Source organism: Pipistrellus hanaki (genome assembly GCF_964339955.1).
Source record: "Pipistrellus hanaki genome assembly, chromosome: 9".
NCBI classification, from domain to species: Eukaryota; Metazoa; Chordata; class Mammalia; order Chiroptera; family Vespertilionidae; genus Pipistrellus; species Pipistrellus hanaki.
In genome coordinates, this window is record NC_140511.1 from 26686361 (window position 1) to 26704084 (window position 17724).

Below are 17724 nucleotides of genomic sequence, written 5' to 3' on the forward strand. Positions count from 1 at the left end.
GAATTCTCCCAAACATTTACAAATATTATAACACTAATCCTATTCAAACTATTCCAAGAGTTAAAAATGTCAACTCTTCCCAACTCATCTTCATTTCAAAATCTGAAAGAACATGACAAATAGTAGAAGTATAGGTAAATCTCCCTCATGAAGACTGATTCAAATATTAAATTAGATATCAGCAAATATAACCCGGCATGTTAAAAGAGGATAACACATTATAATAAAGTTGTGATTATTCTAAAAATGCACAGTTAGTTAAACATTTGAAAATCAAGCAATGCAATTTATTCCATCAAAATTTTTTAAAAGGAAGAAATGAAGCTTTTTTTTTTCCCCCCCAGTCAACATAGTTGTGCACATAAAAAATTCACAAGAATGTATAGACAAGCTAGTAGAATACATTTATTAAGGTCACTGGATACATAGTCATAAAGAAAAAAAAATACAAATAAATAGAAAATAGAATATAAAAAACAACATATTTATTATAGTATCAAAAGTCACCAAACACATAAGAATAAATATAAGAAAAACAAAAGAGCTGCACCCAAGTGCTCTAAATATTATCAAGAAAATTTAATGAATACCTAAGTAAATGGAGAAATATATTATTTTCAAGAATTGAAACATTATGTTAGTTGTTCTCAAATTGATCTATAACTCTAATCTAAATCTCAGCAGGATTATTTTAAAAATAGAAATTGACAAGGGAATTCTAAAATTGAAAAGCACAAGTCAATGCAAAGGTCCAAGAATGGCAAAAACAACCTTAAAGAATAAAAACAAAGTTGAAATAGTTACACTACCAGATACCAAGACTTACTGTCAAGCTATAGTATTAAAAGTTAGGTATGGAACAAAATAGAAACAGACCAAACCATGTACGATCACCAGATATATAATAAAGTTGTCACTGCAATGTAGTGGGGGGTCGGGAAGAGGGGATGGTCTTTTTCATAGGTGGTATTGGATAAGCTGGCTATTATTTTGAGAAAAAATAATCTTGACTCCTATCAGACATAAAACACAAACATAAACTCAAAATGAATTATTACACTAAAAGTAAAACGCTAAAACTAGAAGACACTATGTTCATGATCTTGGGATAGGCAAGCATTTCTTCAGTAGAAAACAGAAAGCACTAACCATAATGAAAACTGATAATCAGAGGTCATTAAAATTAGGATATTCTCTTCATCAAAATTACCATTAAGAAAATAAAAAGGCAAGCCACAGATTGGAAGAACATTTCTGCAATCTCTATTTCCAACAAATGACCAGGATCCAGATTATATAAAGAATTGGTGCCCTAGCTAGTTCAGCTCAGTAGATAGAGGGTTGACCTGCAGACTGAAGGGTCCCAGATTTGATTTTAGCCAAGGGCACAGGCCAGGGTTGCCGGCTCTAGCCTCCCCAGTAGGGACTGTGCAGGAGGCAGCCAATCAATGATTCTCTCTCATTATGTTTCTATCTCTCTATCCTTCTCCCTTCCTCTCTGAAAGCAATAAAAATCTATTAAAATAAAACAAAAAGAATTGGTTATAAAAATCAATAAGGGCACAAAATCCAATAAGAAAATGGAGAAAGATGAAGAAGCACTTCACAAAAGAGATGCAGTTGGCCAATCAGCACTTGAAAACCTTGCTCCACATAATTAGTCACCAGGAAACTGAGAATTTAATGTACAATGATATATTACTACATGACTAGTAGAATGGCCATTTAAAAAAACCACACACACAAGGTGGCAGTAAGAAGGATTGGGAGGATATGGACAATTGAAACTCTCATTCATTGCAGCTAAGAGTATAAATTGGTTAACAACCACTTTGGAGAACTGTTTTGACAGTTTTTACTAAAACTGAATATAAATATATCCTTTGGACTAACAATCCTAACACTAGGTATATACAGAAGTGTATAATGTGCACACCAAAACCATATTCTATAATAGAATGTTCATACCAGCACTATTCATAAGAGCCCAAACTGGCCCTAGCCAGTCTGGCTCAGTGGATAGAGCGTTGACCTGCCATGCAAAGGGTCCCAAGTTCCATTCTGGTCAAGGGCATGTACGTTGGCTCCTCCCTACCCTGATCAGGGTGCTTGCAGGAGGCAACCAATTGATGTGTTTCTCTCAAGTGTATGTTTCTGTCTGTCTTTCCCTCTTTTTTCCACTATTTCTAAAAGATCAATGGAAAAATATCCCCAGGAGAGAATTAACAACAAAAAGCCCCAGACTGAAAAGAATTCAAAGGCCCTTCAAAAATCAACAAAATGTACTTATAAAATATTTTAGTTAAAAATTAGTCTGAAAGTTTTACTTCTAAAAAATTGTTTACTTTGATCAAATAAAAAGGAATTATGCAATTATTATTTTTTTGTATCCAATATCAAAAAGCTTGGAGATAAGTTAATAGTTAATTGCAATAATTATATTATTTTAGATGGCTTATTTCCTTCTTTCTCCTTCTAAATATGTTTTGATTTTCTATTTCCAATTATTATGTGTTTCAATTATACACCACCTGAAATCTTTTTAGGAACAAATTATTGATAAAAATAAGTATAAAATGTACTGTTTTATCTAAAAAATGTGGTTACAATTTTACTTTTTTGTCAAAAAAAATAAATAAAAAATGAACAGCAAAAACATCAGAATGGCTTATCCTATTTTCATTTTAATTAAGTGTAAAATATTAATATGGCCAATAGATGGAGGCAAAACCAAAGACTAAAATTTTATTGTAATAAGTTATAAATTGTATCGGTTCTATATACTTATTACTTATTGGCACATTAGTTAAAAACTAGGTGGATTAATTTTTACAGTTTGTGGTTAATTTTATAAATTTCGAACACATCTCCAGAAGTTATTTCAGTCTTTTCTTCTGCTTAAGAGCAGGGCAACTGAATAACAATGGATTGTTAATGCTATTGTTTTTCCTCCAGAAAAGTAGATGCTAGAATCACTTTGGTATCCTAGATTCTAACATTCCTGATCCAAATTATTTTAAAGTCAACAAAATCTTTCTTATAATAATTAAGCCACCTTTTCAAATTTGTTGGAGTATTGCCAAACGGACTATTTTAAATTAGTTTGTTTCCTACTTTACCATTTAATGGATAAATTGTTTCTTCCAATTACAAAGGGCTTTTTGCTTGGGATTTTTAAATTCCAGTGAATTAGTGAATTCTTTTTTTTTCTTTTTCCTTTTTTATAATTCACAGGACTCTGCAGCCCCTGAGGAAGATACACTCCTAAAATCTGACGAAGAGATCCTCATCAGTCCCTACTTGCTATGGAAAAGAACAAAAGGATGAAATTAGTCGTTGCTGGATAGCTACTTTTAAAAATCTACTTTACTGAAGAATAACTTAATGTACAGAAACTTAATTCCATTTAAGTATAGAATTTAATGATTTGGGCAGCTGTATACACCTGCAATGAAGATACAGAACATTCCCACCACTTCCCAAAATTTTTCCCGCCCTTCTCCAGTCCAACTTCTGGTCCTTGTCACCAGGCAACTACAGCTCTGGGGTCTATAAATGAATTAATTTTTCCCCAAGTAGATATTCAGGTGTTCCGGCACTATTTCTTTAAGGGAATTTCTCATTGAAATCGTTAGATGCTTTGTCAAACTTTAACTGATCATTCATATCTGGATCTATTATATTTCTAGACTATCCTGTTGATCTATATGTGTCTAGTCACACTGTCTTAAAACTGCTGCTTCACGATGAGTTTTGAAACCAGGTGCTATAAATTCCCCAACTTTATTATTCTTTTTAAAAATTGCTCTGGAACTTATGATTTAATGAAACTTTTATATATTTATATTTTATGCCATAAAATGCAATTTGCTTCTAATAATGGTAATTTTTACGTCTTAAACACTACCATTACATCAAAACAGTAATAAAGAAAATGGAATCTTTGTTATGATTATTTGATAGACTAACCAGTGATACATTGATATTAACATTTAAGAACCCCACTGATGAAAAGCTATAATATTTAAACGTGAGCTTTCTGGAAACTTACTTTATGACCACAGGCAATTTACTTAGCCTCCAATAAGCCCAGCTTCCTCATTTCTATCATGTCATCTATCTCACGGGTTATTGTGCAGCTCCTGAGATAACATGTGAGCACCTACAGCACAGTTGGTACACAGTAAGCACTCAATTGTTAGCTGTTAATAGTATCACAGTGGGTCAGTATAGCACATCTTGGATATATAAGAACTTTTATAAATAAGATCAGAGGAGAGTATTTTATAAATGATGATTGCGGAAGGCTGTTAAACAAATGTGGAATATTTTTTACACTATGATTTTTACATATTTCATCTTGGAATTCATTTTTAAAGTGAAAGTAATTGCCAAAATTAATCACACCACATTATTTTTATATTTAAATAACAAACAAAAAGTTTTACATCGGTAATGACATTAAGAGAGTATTGTCTAATTCTCCAGTGGTTTTATAGCTGGAACCTGCTAGCTCCCTCCCCATCTCATTCTCCTCCTACAAAATCTGCTGGCTTTGCTCATTCCTTTCCTTCTAGGAGTAAAAAGCCTGTATATCAACCTAGTAGCATTTTATTCAACAATGCAACGAAAATTTACATTTGTAGTGGTGTAACCTATTAAAAATCAGAATTTGATTTTCATCTCCATTAATACCCGGAAGTTAGAATTTCTCTAAAAAATAAACTCATCCGCCTAAGGGGTAAATTTCCTAGAGGCCAAATCTAGGAGCAGGGGTTGAGTTTTTCTTACAAATGACACTCAATATCGAAGCGTTTTCTTTTTCTAATTGTATGTTTTAGCCAATTTTGAAATGTTTAAATGATTTCATTAATAAAATACTAAGAACTTAACATGGAATCAATGATTAGTGTTTGAGTGTACACTGATGGATATTTGGACTCTAAGGAAACATGCTTTAAATAAAATTTAATTGCATGCTAATAAAACAACTTTGAGGCTAGCCAAATAATGAAATCTCCCGCCTTAGAGATTTTTGATGACAGAGCAGGGAACATTTGGCAATGTCTGGAGACTTGTTTGGTTGTCTTAAGTGGGGAGGAGTGGGAGGTGCTCCTGGCATCTAAGAGCAGAGCCAAGAAGGCTGCTAACGATTCTGCCGTGCCCAGGACGCCCCACAACAAACTATTTGGCTCCAATGTCAACAGTGTGAGAAAACCTGACATATGATTACCTTTCTCGATGAATTCCAAAACCTCCTCATTTTCTAAATGTGCAGACTAAAATAAAAGGAATAGAAGGACCCTAATGTTTCTTCCTTTTGATTCTTCTTATAAGCTTTGCCTCTCTTCAAATAAGAAATATGCAAGAGCACATGAAAGCAAATATGAGCTGTAGTACTTTTTTTTTCTTTTTTTTGGAATGTGCTCTTAAGAATCTGTTTCTTTCTTTCTTTTTTAAATATATATTTTATTGACTTTTTACGAAGAGAAAGGGAGAGGGATAGAAAGTTAGAAACATCAATGAGGGAGAAACATCCATCAGCTGTCTCCTGCACGCCCCCTACTGGGGATGTACCCGCAACCAAGGTACATGCCCCTGACTGGGAATCGAACCAGGGACCCTTCTGTATGCAGGTTGACGCTCTATCCACTGAGCAACACCAGCTGGGGCAAGGATCTGTTTCTTTCATCAGTTGTTAGTATGATTCTCGCAGCACAGCTACATCCTGACCTAGAGTCGACCCCTTCAATTGGGATATGCTGTCTATGTGAGTTATTAAATTGGAGTGTGAATAAATCTGAGAGGCATCTAATTTTTAAATAATGGCAGGCTCACTTTCTAATTTTTTGATTGCTAAAAATTGCTTCTGTTTAAGGCAGCTATATCTGAAAAGGGAACACTAATGACTGTACAGGACACAGTGCTCTTAAGAACTCGCATTAATCCAGTAATGTTTTCCTAATTTTCAAGTACTTATATCTAGTAGAGGTGAAATGCTGAACCTATTATAACTGAAAGAGAAGGAAGAAAACAAATTAGGTAGCAACTAGCTCTTAGATTTTTATAAGCTATGCATATCATTAAGCAGATTTTTCTGGCCTCCATATCCCACTACTTTGAGCTCCTCTGGAGGTTATGGTCTTGTCAATGTCATTAAATTCCTGGCAAGAACCATTTGATAAATGGTTCCAACTGAGTTTCAATTGGATATATCCAACTGAGTTGCAATTGGATAATTAAAGCAATCAATGAAAAATGAATCCTTTTATATTTTTATTCCATTTGCCTAGTGCTAACAATATCCATCTTGAAATGGGGGAAAATTAGATAGGAATTTAAAGAACAACTCATCTGCTAGGCATTGAGAAGCTGCATATAAGATGAGCAATAAGCCATTCTGTTTCCAGGCTCTGGATCCATTCTGGAAATTCATTTTCTCTCAGAACCTTGTATCTTTAAGTCGTTGTAATTATCTCTGAAATTCTTTTGCTTTATTTTGCTTACTTCCCAAGTTCTCTCTTTTGTTGGATACTGTTGACACCTAGCAGGGACCTTGAAAGATGTGGAGGTGTTTGGATTCTTGAAAGAAGCTCTATGCTGCTCATTTTACTGGAAAGTCATGAGAGGAACTACACACAGGAATATAAAGGTAGAGCTTTGGGATATTCAAGGATCCAAACACCTAAAGCAGGAAGGATATTTCTGCTTGAAAAATACCATTATTTTTTACAAACCTACCATGTAATAGGTACCCCATCCATACCATAGCTCTATGCCTTACAAAACTGTAACAAGATAGATATCTCCATTTTGCATATGAGAAAACCGAGTTTATTTGCCCGAAGTCATACAGAGGTGGCAATTGTATTTGAACCCAGATTTGTCTGGCTCAGAGTTTAATGGGCCTCCTAGCTATTCTGCTATGCCTCCAGGGAATGTTTCAGACATCTGACCTACCCTGTTCATTAGAGTGGCCGTTAGTTAAATGAGGCTAGTCTGAACTGAGATGTGCCACAAAACACACACTGTTTTTGAAGACTTATATTACCCAAAAGAGTAAAATAGCTCCATAATTTTAAAATATGTATCTCAAGCAGAAATGAGATATTTTGGACTTATTAAATAATATGTATTATCAAAATTATTTAATAAATTAGTTTTTGTTTTAATGCAGCTACTAGAAAGATTACACAGGTGGCTCACGTTATGTTTCTGATTCAGATTATTTAGCTCTGATTTAGATTATTTCTCTTAGGTTCCCAAAAGTAAAATTTTAGGGTTTCAAAGGGATATTTTCAGGAATTTAAATCATCAATAGTTACTCAATACTTCTTTACTGTTCTCTAAATGTAATAAACAGAAATCTTAAATTTCCTGGACAGAAAGCACTTGATATTACACTGGTTGAATGGTCATCTGGTCATCCTGTAGAGGGGCTAGAGTAGAGGTGTCGAACTCAATCAGAGAAGGGGCCAAAATCTAAAATCCAGCCTAAATCGCGGGCCGAATGGTTTACTGAACAGTCATAAACTGACAATGTCATAAACTGACAGCGGAGTGCAGTGATGACAGCGCGGTGCGGGCCACATTGCAAGGCCTGGCGGGCTGGATTTGGCCCGAGGGCCTTGTGTTTGACACATGTGGGCTAGAGCATTCCACAATAAGCTAATTATAGTAAAGGCATCATCAGTGACAGTGCTCATGTTTTGTACCTCCCAGTTCCACCAGTTCCTAGAGTCATTTCAGGCAGGGGTAAGGTTATGTATGTGTTGATCGGGAGTCATAGAGTACATGCTACTACGTCTCTGGGTTTCTTCTGGTCATAATGTTCTAGAATAGTGGTGGATATGGTGATAAATGCCAACAAATAGAAATAAATGGATGCTTTTACATCCTTAAAATAAAGACTCAAAATCCCATCACTGTGGTAGGTTGTGGGCCAGTAAACTCTTCAGAGAACTGAATTTAAGATTGAAAATAACAAAGCCGTTGTCTTTCACTGTGTGCTTATGAATTACGATGTGTCCCTTAAACAATGACAAAAAGTCACCTCCTTTTCAGGCACATAAGTTAATCACGATTAAGTAAGCCTTAGTTATGAAAAGCATATTTTTTCCCCCCAAAGTATAAGGTAAGAGAAAATTTTGTTTGCAAACTGAGCTATTTAGCCTTCTGAAACTAGAAAGTGCAGGTAAGTAATATAGTAAAAAGCATGATTAGTGAATGACTTCTATAGACAGCAGAGTCTACTAAATACTAAGTAAAAAGGAAGCAAATTATATAAACTCTGCCCTAAGGGATAGAAGGGATTTCCATGCACTAGATTATAGTGTTGAGGCCTGAAAACCAAGAAGTAGTTACATGTCAACTCACCTCCTGGTCAGAAAAAAGGTGGCTTCTTTGGCCCTATACAGTACTTAAGTGGAAAGCTTATATAAAATTATGGATGCAACTCACTCCCAATTAAGAAAGGAGCCATGGGCTCTTTGCCTTCCAGATAACCAGGCAGCCTCATTTAGCAGTCTACTGAAATAGGAGGGGTCCTGTCATACTGTCTCTTAGCTGTGCCTGTCATTTGGCATCACTAAATTGGGTCAGATTAAATACAAAGCAACTCTCACTTTCTGCCAAAACCCTTATATCATAGATATTGATATTCTGTAACCCAGGCATCTCCTTGCCAGATATCACAAAACAACTGAAGTTCTCTTAACTCTTGAGACCAGTTTGTCACAATATTCAGTCCTATATTACCTTGAACTTTTCAGAGATTCTCCAATTTTGTTCTAATCTAAAAACTGCCGCACATATTTGATGAAACAACGTTACTTACTCTAGGGTGATCGGATTACAAGTGCTGACTCAAAATAGACAGACCTTGGTTGACATTGAAAAAAATATAATTGAAATAAGGGACCACTGATTTAGTGCCCTTTGTCTAGTGTTAGTTCTGGTGTTGAGAAGATACGAGAAAGGCCTTCAGGAATAGTCACAGAAGGGCTTGGTAGTCAATGGGAAATTGCTGCTGGAGAGACCAGGAGAGCAGACACTTAATAAATGTATGCTGGATGAACAAATATGCTCTGGATTCAAGGGTGCTATATACAGTTAAAAAAAGAATTCATGCCTTTTTTGTTGTTGTTCAAAACTTTTGTTTTTTGAATATTTATATTTATGCTTTTGTCACTATTCTCACTGTAACTTTAAAAAAAAAGCCTGAGCCACTGTGCGGTTCTAGCCCCAATATAATCATCATCCCCTTACTCTTAGAATTCCTTTTCATTTGTCAATTGGCCTTTGTATGGTTTGTATAAAAAGAGGACCCTGGAAAATCAATACTTCCTGTGAACTTGAGAAGCTAGAAGAACAGTGCCCAAATAGGCAGGTAAAACCAACAGGGTAGCAGATATATTACAATCTCTTGGACCAAGGTATGGTTGTAGGCATGTCTAAAAGTCATGCTAATTCACCAATAGAATATAGATTGTATAGGTGGACCAGGGTGAGGTAGGACTATCCTCAGGGCTGGGTGAATTGTGGTAGGAGAGGCAGTATATAACATTCATTGATTAAACACCCAGCTAACTACTTTCCTAAAATTCTAGCTTCCAAAACACAAAGATCTAGGTTCTTGACTTTATTTAACTTCTGAAAATTCAAGTCACTACGTCAGTTCTTATGGTTTAAAATGAAAGCAAATGGCTATGACAGCTGAACTGCACCAGTATACTTAAGACTTTTAAATTGAATTCTGAGTTGCTTTACCTTATAAAAATACATGTCATTATACTAAATATTCAACAAAAATTCAGGATGGGGATATTTAAAAATACATTTCCCTTGGGTCAGCACCAAAAATATCGTTAGTTTTCTGTACAACTCAGGGCAAATTTTTAAGTATAGATAAGTTAAAATTTTTCTGATAGAAACCACACACTCCACAGAAACCAGTAAAGATATATCCAAACAGCTTTCAAATACATTTTGACATCAAGGTCAGCCAATTCAATTGGAAGGATATAACGAGTACCACTGAATTTTTGTAGTAAAGACTTTTGATGTCAACTTTGTCTTATCAGGGTTTTTGACATCTCACAGAAAGGAGGCACTGGTACTAAATGATTAGAACCGTTAAGACTGAGGTGAAGAATTTGTGCAACCTTCCACAATTTCAAAGAGGTAGTGATAGGTGCTTGTCCTCCTGGCAATATCAAACGCAGTTTCTTCCAAGTTGTTTCTCAGACCGGGTTTGACGTAGCGGTTCATCAGGAGGAGTTCTAGGATATCTTTGTTGTCTCTGTTCCCGGCAGCAAGGTGTAAGGGGGTCAAGAGGCCTTTTGTCTGGGCATTGATATCTGCATCATGCTGAAGTAGGAAAGAAGCTACTCTAGTATTATTCCACTTACAAGCGCTGTGCAGGGGTGTCCAGCCATCCATAGTCACCGCATGGACATCTGCTCCTTGTGCAATGAGCTCACGGACAACCTCTAAGTGTCCACTGTAGGCTGCTCGGTGAAGAGGGGTGTACTCATCTTCATCTCGGGTGTTCACGTGAGTGGCCTTTTCCGAAAGTAGTCTCCGCACGGTAGACAGCTGAAAAGAAAAAAGGAGATATTTAAAAGACCCAACTCAAAACTAAACAGTAAATCGAGAAAGTTAAACTGTCTAGTGATTTAATGACGTTCAATAAAAACTTGTTAGCAGGTGACTTTAAAATGAAAACAAGATTTCATTTTTGGAGGGAGAGGGTCAACGGTTTAAGAATGAACCAGTTAGTGTTCACCATAAACTGTTGATTCTAAGAATGTGATTCTCTGGATATCAAACCATATAGTTATGTCCAGGTCCAACTAAATGTATAAAAGCTTTAGTCCTAGATGAATAATTGTATTTAATCTTTTATATGTCACCTGTAAAGAAAACATAACAGGTTGACTCTTTTCTGAGGAGCAGCACACCAATGACATAACATATAAAACTTTATGAAATAAACTTCTTTATCAGAGTGTAATGGTATTAAACAGCTCAATTCCTTCTAACTAAAGCAACCTAAGACTTGTTTCAAGGAAGTATGGTCTATAGACCTGTGGCGGAATACAGTGTGCTCTTGGGTTAAAAAGTTATGCAAAAATGCAAGGCATTTTACTTATTAGTTTATTAAGACACACGAGGGAACTTAGTAAAATTAGGTAAAAGTAGCTGCCTGGGAAGAACAGACTTTTAAAAAATATTTTATTAATTTTTTACAGAAAGGAAGGGAGAGGGATAGAGTTAAAAACATCGATGAGAGAGAAACATCGATCAGCTGCCTCCTGTATAATCCCAACTGGGGATGTGACCACAACCAAGATACATGCCCTTGACCAGAATCAAACCTGGGACCCTTCAGTCTGAAGGCCCATGCTCTATCCACTGAGCCAAAATGGTTAGGGTGGAAGAACAGACTTTTAATGTTAAGTCAGACTACCCTGTTTGGATGATCCTGGGCAAATTAATATTCCTGAAAAATCTCAATTTAAAAAAAAAATATATTTTATTGATATTTTACAGAGAGGAGGAAGGGAGAGAGATAGAGAGCTAGAAATGTCGATGAGAGAGAAACATCGACCAGCTGTCTCTTGCACACTCCCTACCGGGGATGTGCCCACAACCAATGTACATGCCCTTGACCGGAATCGAACCTGGGACCTTTCAGTCCACAGACCTACGCTCTACCACTGAGCCAAACCGGTTTCGGCAAAATCTCAATTTCTTACTCTGTAAAAGGGAATATTACTTATCTTTAGGGTTATAAAAGGATTCAATAAAATAATAAGGCATATGGTATAGTTGGTATCCAATAAAAGTTAGTTCCCATCCTCCTTTTCCTAAATAATAGTTATTTTTAGGATGATCCTAACAATATAAATGATTTAAAAATACAGATGATTGCTTGTGATCTTCATAGTTAAATTATCCTTAAAGCCCCCCAAATACCTAATTTGACTTTTTGTAGCTTAACAAATACTTTCATGTACATTGCCTCATTTGATCCTTAAAACCTTGCATAAAAGAGGCAGGTATTAAAATGACCACTTTTACTGATAAGAAAATAGAGGTTTAGAAATAGTAGGATTTTCCCAGAGTTACGGATCAAATAGAGGCTCAAGGTCAGGTCTTCTGGCTCCAAATTTTCCTGTTATATTATGGTTTCTTCCCTATTTGTTTGTTTACCCGATTTTTTTCAGCAGCCCAAAGAAGCAATTTGCTTGGATCTTTTTCCATCTTTTTTTCTTGGAATTGATACCACTCTTCAGTTTCTTCATCTTGTTCCTCTTCTTCATCAGAATTCCCTACCCAGAGACTTTGGGTACCAGTGGGGATAAGGTGTCCATGTGTTTCCAACAACTCAAGTTGGTTAAAGTGTTCAGAAATGTCCAAGGAATTCTCTGGGTCTGGTTGTCCATCATCATTTACTTTCTCTTTTTCCATTTTTAGTACTATTCTACACAAAGCATTTCAAATACCAGCATATAAATAATCTCTTTAGAGATGAATTATGTCTGCTTTATTTATTCATCAATATCTGAAAAAACAAACAAAAATTATTAGGAAAAGAGCAATTGAGGTTTTATCAACATCATATATGTCTTACAAACACACACAAATAAACCTTGTCTAAACTCTTTGGTGTTTATTGATACCCTTTATATTCACTAGATATTAGAGTTGACAGATTTCATTTGTCTATATATTTAATAACCTAATATTTCTTTTTTGTTATTGTTTGCTTCTACTAAAAAAGTGGTTATAACTGTAGATTGGTTATAACTGTACAGTCATATCTCATTTTATTGTACTTCACTTTATTATGCTTCACATATTTTTTTTTTTTTTTTTTTTTTTTTTTACAAATGGAAGGTAAGACCCTCCAGCAAAAAGATTACTATTTGCTTCAATGGGATGGTTTGGAACTAAAAACACAATATCTCTGACGTATGGGTGTATTTATTTTGAACCTATTGGTTTAGATACTGTTGTATTATGCTAAGAGTGATAAATGCTTGAAGCTTCTAAATTGTAAATAATAAAGACAGGTACATTTTAAAAATACTCACCCGAGGATATGCTTATTGATGTTGGGGAGAAAGAGAGAGAGGGAGAGAGGGAGAGAGGGAGAGAGGAAGAAAGGGAGAGAGAAAGAAAGAGAGGGAGAAAGGGAGAGAAGGAGAGAGGGAGAAAGAAACATAGCTGAGAGAGAATCGATTGGTTGCCTCCGGTACATGGCCCAACCAGGAATCGAACCTGCAACCTAGGTAATGTATCCTGACAGGGGATTGAGCCTGCAACCTTTCAGCATACAGGATTATGCTCCAACTGAGACACATCGGCCAGGGCAAGCCAGACATTTTAATAAAATAGACTCCTAGATGCTATAAGAGGACACAAAAACTTCTACTAAACAAAAACTACTTAAAAGAATCAGGAATTTAGAGACAGAATAGCCCTCAAAGGACATGTATCCCAAATTCTTCAGTGCAGACATCTTTATCATGACATCTGTAATAGTTATTCTGTTTCTACTTCACTAATTTCAGGCTTGGGAAAATTCATTGCTTTAAAAGTAGTCATATTCATTGATACACAACTATAATTCTTAATTAGCTTATTGTTCTGAAACTGAATTTTGGCTGTCACTCATGCCTTCATTTAACAAATATGAATGGAATGCCTGTCTCTGGGTACAGGGATTCAATAATGAACAAGATCCAAATCGTAAGCTCAAGCTTACTGTAAAGTTGGAGTGACTGGAAGAGAGCGGGATAAATGCTATGACAGGACCATGTCCAGGTACCATGAGCATTCTGGAGGGCCTTCATTAACCCAGTCCTAAGGGGTTAGAGAAGGCTTCCCAAAAGAGGTGATGCTTATTTTGCTAGGCTGCCATATTGATTTATAAATCAGCATCAGCTTAAATAGTTACACTACGTATTAAACTTCAACCAAAGAAAATGAGGAAAAAGATTTAAAAAATACCATTTCTACTTATCGAAGTGATCACTATCCTATCTAATAAAAGAGTAATATGCAAACTGATCATCACTCCAAGACACAAAATGGCTGCCCCCAGTGGACACAAGATGGCCTGCAGGGGAGGGCAGTTGTGGGTAGTTAGGGGTGACCAGGCTGGCAGAGGAGGGCAGCTGGAGAAGACCAGGCCAGCAAGGGAGGGCAGTTGTGGTGGACTCAGGCCTGCAGGGGAGCTGATCAGAAAATTGCATTTTTTTTTTTTCTTTTTTCCAGGACGCACAGAACCTTCCTGGGGGTCTTGGCCCTGTTCTCACCTGTCAGGAATGTGTGTGATGAAACCTCCATTCTGAATCTAAACTGGGCCTTCAGGGGAGGGATTTGGAGAGGACCAGGCCAGCAGGGGAGGACAATTGGGGGCCGGGGGGGGGGGGGGGGGACCCAGGCCAGCAAGGGGGGGAAGTTAGGGGCAATGGGGCAGGCAGAGGAGCAGTTAGCCTTCAATCAGTCTGGCAGGGGAGTGATTAGGGGTGATCAGGCTGGCAGATAGAAGTGGCTAGGGGCAATCAGGCAGAGGCAGGCAAGCAGTTGGAAGCCAGCAGTCCTGGATTGTGAGAGGGATATCCTACCACTCATTTAGGCCCGATTTCGGTGGGATCAGGCCTAACCTGGCGGTCAGACATCCTCAAGGGGTCCCAGATTGGAGAGGGTGCAGGGTGGGCTGAAGGACAACCCCCCCTCCCCGCACAAATTTTGTGCACCAGGCTTCTAGTGTAAGGTATAAATGTCTAATTACTTTGAACACCTGAAACTAATATAATATTGTATGTCAATTGTAATTGAAAAATACATTTAAAAAAATACAATTTTTAGCCTCCCAACTATATTTGTTTGGATCCTTATCTTTTCAAAGCTCTTCTCTGATGTTAATTCTTTCATTAAGTCTGTCTTAATCCTCAAATTAGATCTCTCTCAAATTCTACATTTTTGTGTGTGTGCTATATAGTGTCTTATTTCACCACTAATTTTGTGTTTTGGCTTCTTAAAATATAGTAAGTTTAGGTATAGGGACTATATTTAATTTATAATCATGTATCACTTAAATACAGCAAGAAATATTGTAGAATTAAATTTAATTAAGGCCCCATCACTTGATTTTGACTGAAATGGATTCTGAGAAGTTGGAGAGTTAGTCATACCCCTAAAATACTTATTTATTTCTACCTAATTTTACAAGTTTAAGAGTATAGAGTCCTAATGCATTAGATTTTATTAGTAGTGCCAAGAGCATTAAACTCGAGTTTAAATCTATCACTCATGTTTAGTACCTTCTCTGGGCCTGTTATTTTATTTTAAAATGTAAGGATTTTAGAAAGAATTCCCAGGTCTGTCCAGCTTTCAGTCTATGAAAGACACTATTAGAATTGCTTTATGTTTTAATAGTTCACTTTTTTCTTCATTCTCAAACTATTCCCTGAACTTTGCAACACAAAAATGAACATACATTTAACCATGAAACAATAAACACCAGTAAATAACAAAATTAACTAGTTATCATATCAATTTAAGGACAGATCTCTCCTTTTTATAAAGTCTCTCTTTTTATAAATTTTGAATTTACTGCTCCGGATACAGTAAATTGCACATTAACATTTTCTTGGTGGATTTAGTCTAAACAGTTAAAGCCAGATGCACTCACTGGTTCAGGATTTTTTTTCCCATATATAAACTTGACATAATACAAAACTTTAAACTTAACGAAGAAAATCAAAATATGCACCTTTTACAGGTCAAAGAAAAGCAAGTCTTAGCATTTGGATTCATCTGCAAAAAAACAAAAAACAAAAACAAAACTCCCAAATATATTAGAGGTACAAACTGTGCTACAGCAGATCTAAAAGAAGTTGTACAGAGTCCTTTTGAAAAAGTTAAAACTATTTCTAAGATTACTTTTCACATTTAAATGTCCAGGCATTAGCCACTTTACAAATATTTACACAACCCCAAACAATCTTAACAAACACTGTAGCTTTTTCAGTAGCCACCAATACTTCTTCAGTGGAAAAGAAACACTAAAAAAGTATCTTTACAAACATTAAGCTTTTATTTATAATGATTTTATGTCTTACCCTAAAACATTTCATTAGGGACTTACTGCCTAAAAATTCCAGTTGATTACAATCCTATAATTGCACACAGAAAAAAAATCTGATATGATCAATAGGTTATAACCTCAACTTTTGAGCTTTCAGTTTCTGTTGTTTCACGTCATATGGAAAATAAAAGCACAAAATGGTAAGTAAAGCTAAAATGCATATTGCACTAAGCTACCATATAGTGTAGGGGACTTGATCTTTTCAAAATGTCTACAATGAATTGATTTTTAAGACAATTCACTAACTGCTGTTCAATACAGAGTTAGCGCTCATATTACTACAGTGCAAAATGTACTGCTGCCCCCCCTCCCCCCCCAAAAATTGAAAGAAATCTCGAGTACATCAAAAGCATCTGAGGCACTAATGAAATGCTAATACAGACTCGAGTATAGCCTTTATCTTGGAATCAAGGGAAGACTTAGGGCAACTGTCCTGGTTCAGGATTTAAAAAGCCAATCAGGATCCTTGGTGATATTCCACTAGGGAGAAATGGGGTGTGTTCGTTTTGTTTTGTTTTAAACAGGGCGTTTCTTCACCTAATGGACACATAAATGACAGGTGGGGCCAGAAACCCCATTTTACAGGGGAAGGAGCTGAGGTTGGAATAGATGAAAACAACTTTGCCCCTAGATTAAGGAACTTCAATAGAACCCGAAAGCCCAGATTTTCTAAATGAAAAGTTTCACTTCTTTCTGTACTGCACTAGACTACCGCTGTCAGCACAAAGCAATACGGATGTGCTAAATCCGAGGTCAAGGGCTAAGGGGAAGCAGCGAAAGGACTATGAAACCGATGGTCTGAATGCGGCACCTCTGGGGGTGGGAGGAGGGGAGAAGGCCACCAGTCCCGGCCCTCCGGCACCGACTGGTCACTCCACAGGCCCGGCGTCGCTCCCCCGGCCGGCCTTGGGAACAACCGAAAGCAGAGTAACAGCTCCAGCCCCACCTAGAACCCGCGACGCGGCCGGCCGGCGGGGGTCGACAGGTGACCCGCCCCGAAGGGGCCAGGAGCTCTCCGGTGGCCCAAGGAGACCAGGAAGAGCCAGGAAGGGTCACCCACCTTACAGAGGGGAATTCGCCGCCGCACACCTCGCTTCCGGGGTTGGTCCCCTCGGCTGCTCAGGATTGGCTCCTATGCGGGGGCGGGGCCTCGCCGCTAGTTTCCCAGCGCCCTCACGGAGCTCGCCAGCCAATGAGAGCCGAGGAGGACTGGGAAGCGCTTACGTCATTCATGAGGTGTCGCGAGAGGGAGAGACCGGGCATCCCTCTCGCGCCCAATTCAGGTGTCTGACCAAGCGGTTCTCAGGCGAGTTCTGGCCGGGCTGTTGCGTTTTATTTTTTCTGCTCACGAATCTCACTCCTTACCGGGTATAAGACAGCCTCAGTTCAGATGGCGTGGCTTTTGGAGAGACTTAAGAGTGGGGTAATTTAGTAGGAGTCGTACCCGCCTCCTGTATGTGCAGGATCTCGGGCGGAAGCCCAGCGTGGCGAACCCACTGGGAAGAATGGGCTGGGTGGGCTGGGAAGGAGTATTAGGGGTTCCGCGTTCTGCTTCTAAG

General features: G+C 37.3%; 2 protein-coding genes across 5 annotated transcripts in view; one reads left to right on the forward strand and one right to left on the reverse strand.

Annotated features, from left to right (window-relative positions):
* Positions 1-381: 381 nt before the first annotated feature.
* Positions 382-17281, reverse strand: ANKRD49 (ankyrin repeat domain 49). The gene is made up of 3 exons (XM_084895424.1): positions 17226-17281; positions 12217-12568; positions 382-10596 (listed from the first exon to the last, which is right to left on the reverse strand). Exons 2-3 carry the CDS (start codon positions 12472-12474, stop codon positions 10135-10137), a joined length of 720 nt encoding a protein of 239 aa, XP_084751550.1. The 5' UTR covers positions 12475-12568; positions 17226-17281; the 3' UTR covers positions 382-10134.
* A 76-nt stretch (positions 17282-17357) lies between these two features.
* The window catches only part of MRE11 (MRE11 homolog, double strand break repair nuclease), a 57373-nt gene continuing 57006 nt past the window's right edge, over positions 17358-17724 (forward strand). For 2 of the 4 annotated variants that reach the window (XM_084895381.1, XM_084895383.1), the window contains exon 1: positions 17399-17533. The gene's annotated coding sequence lies outside the window, so the exon portion shown is untranslated. Of the gene's footprint in view, positions 17534-17724 lie in introns of all 4 variants that reach the window. The other 2 variants (XM_084895382.1, XM_084895385.1) reach the window with 2 other exon arrangements.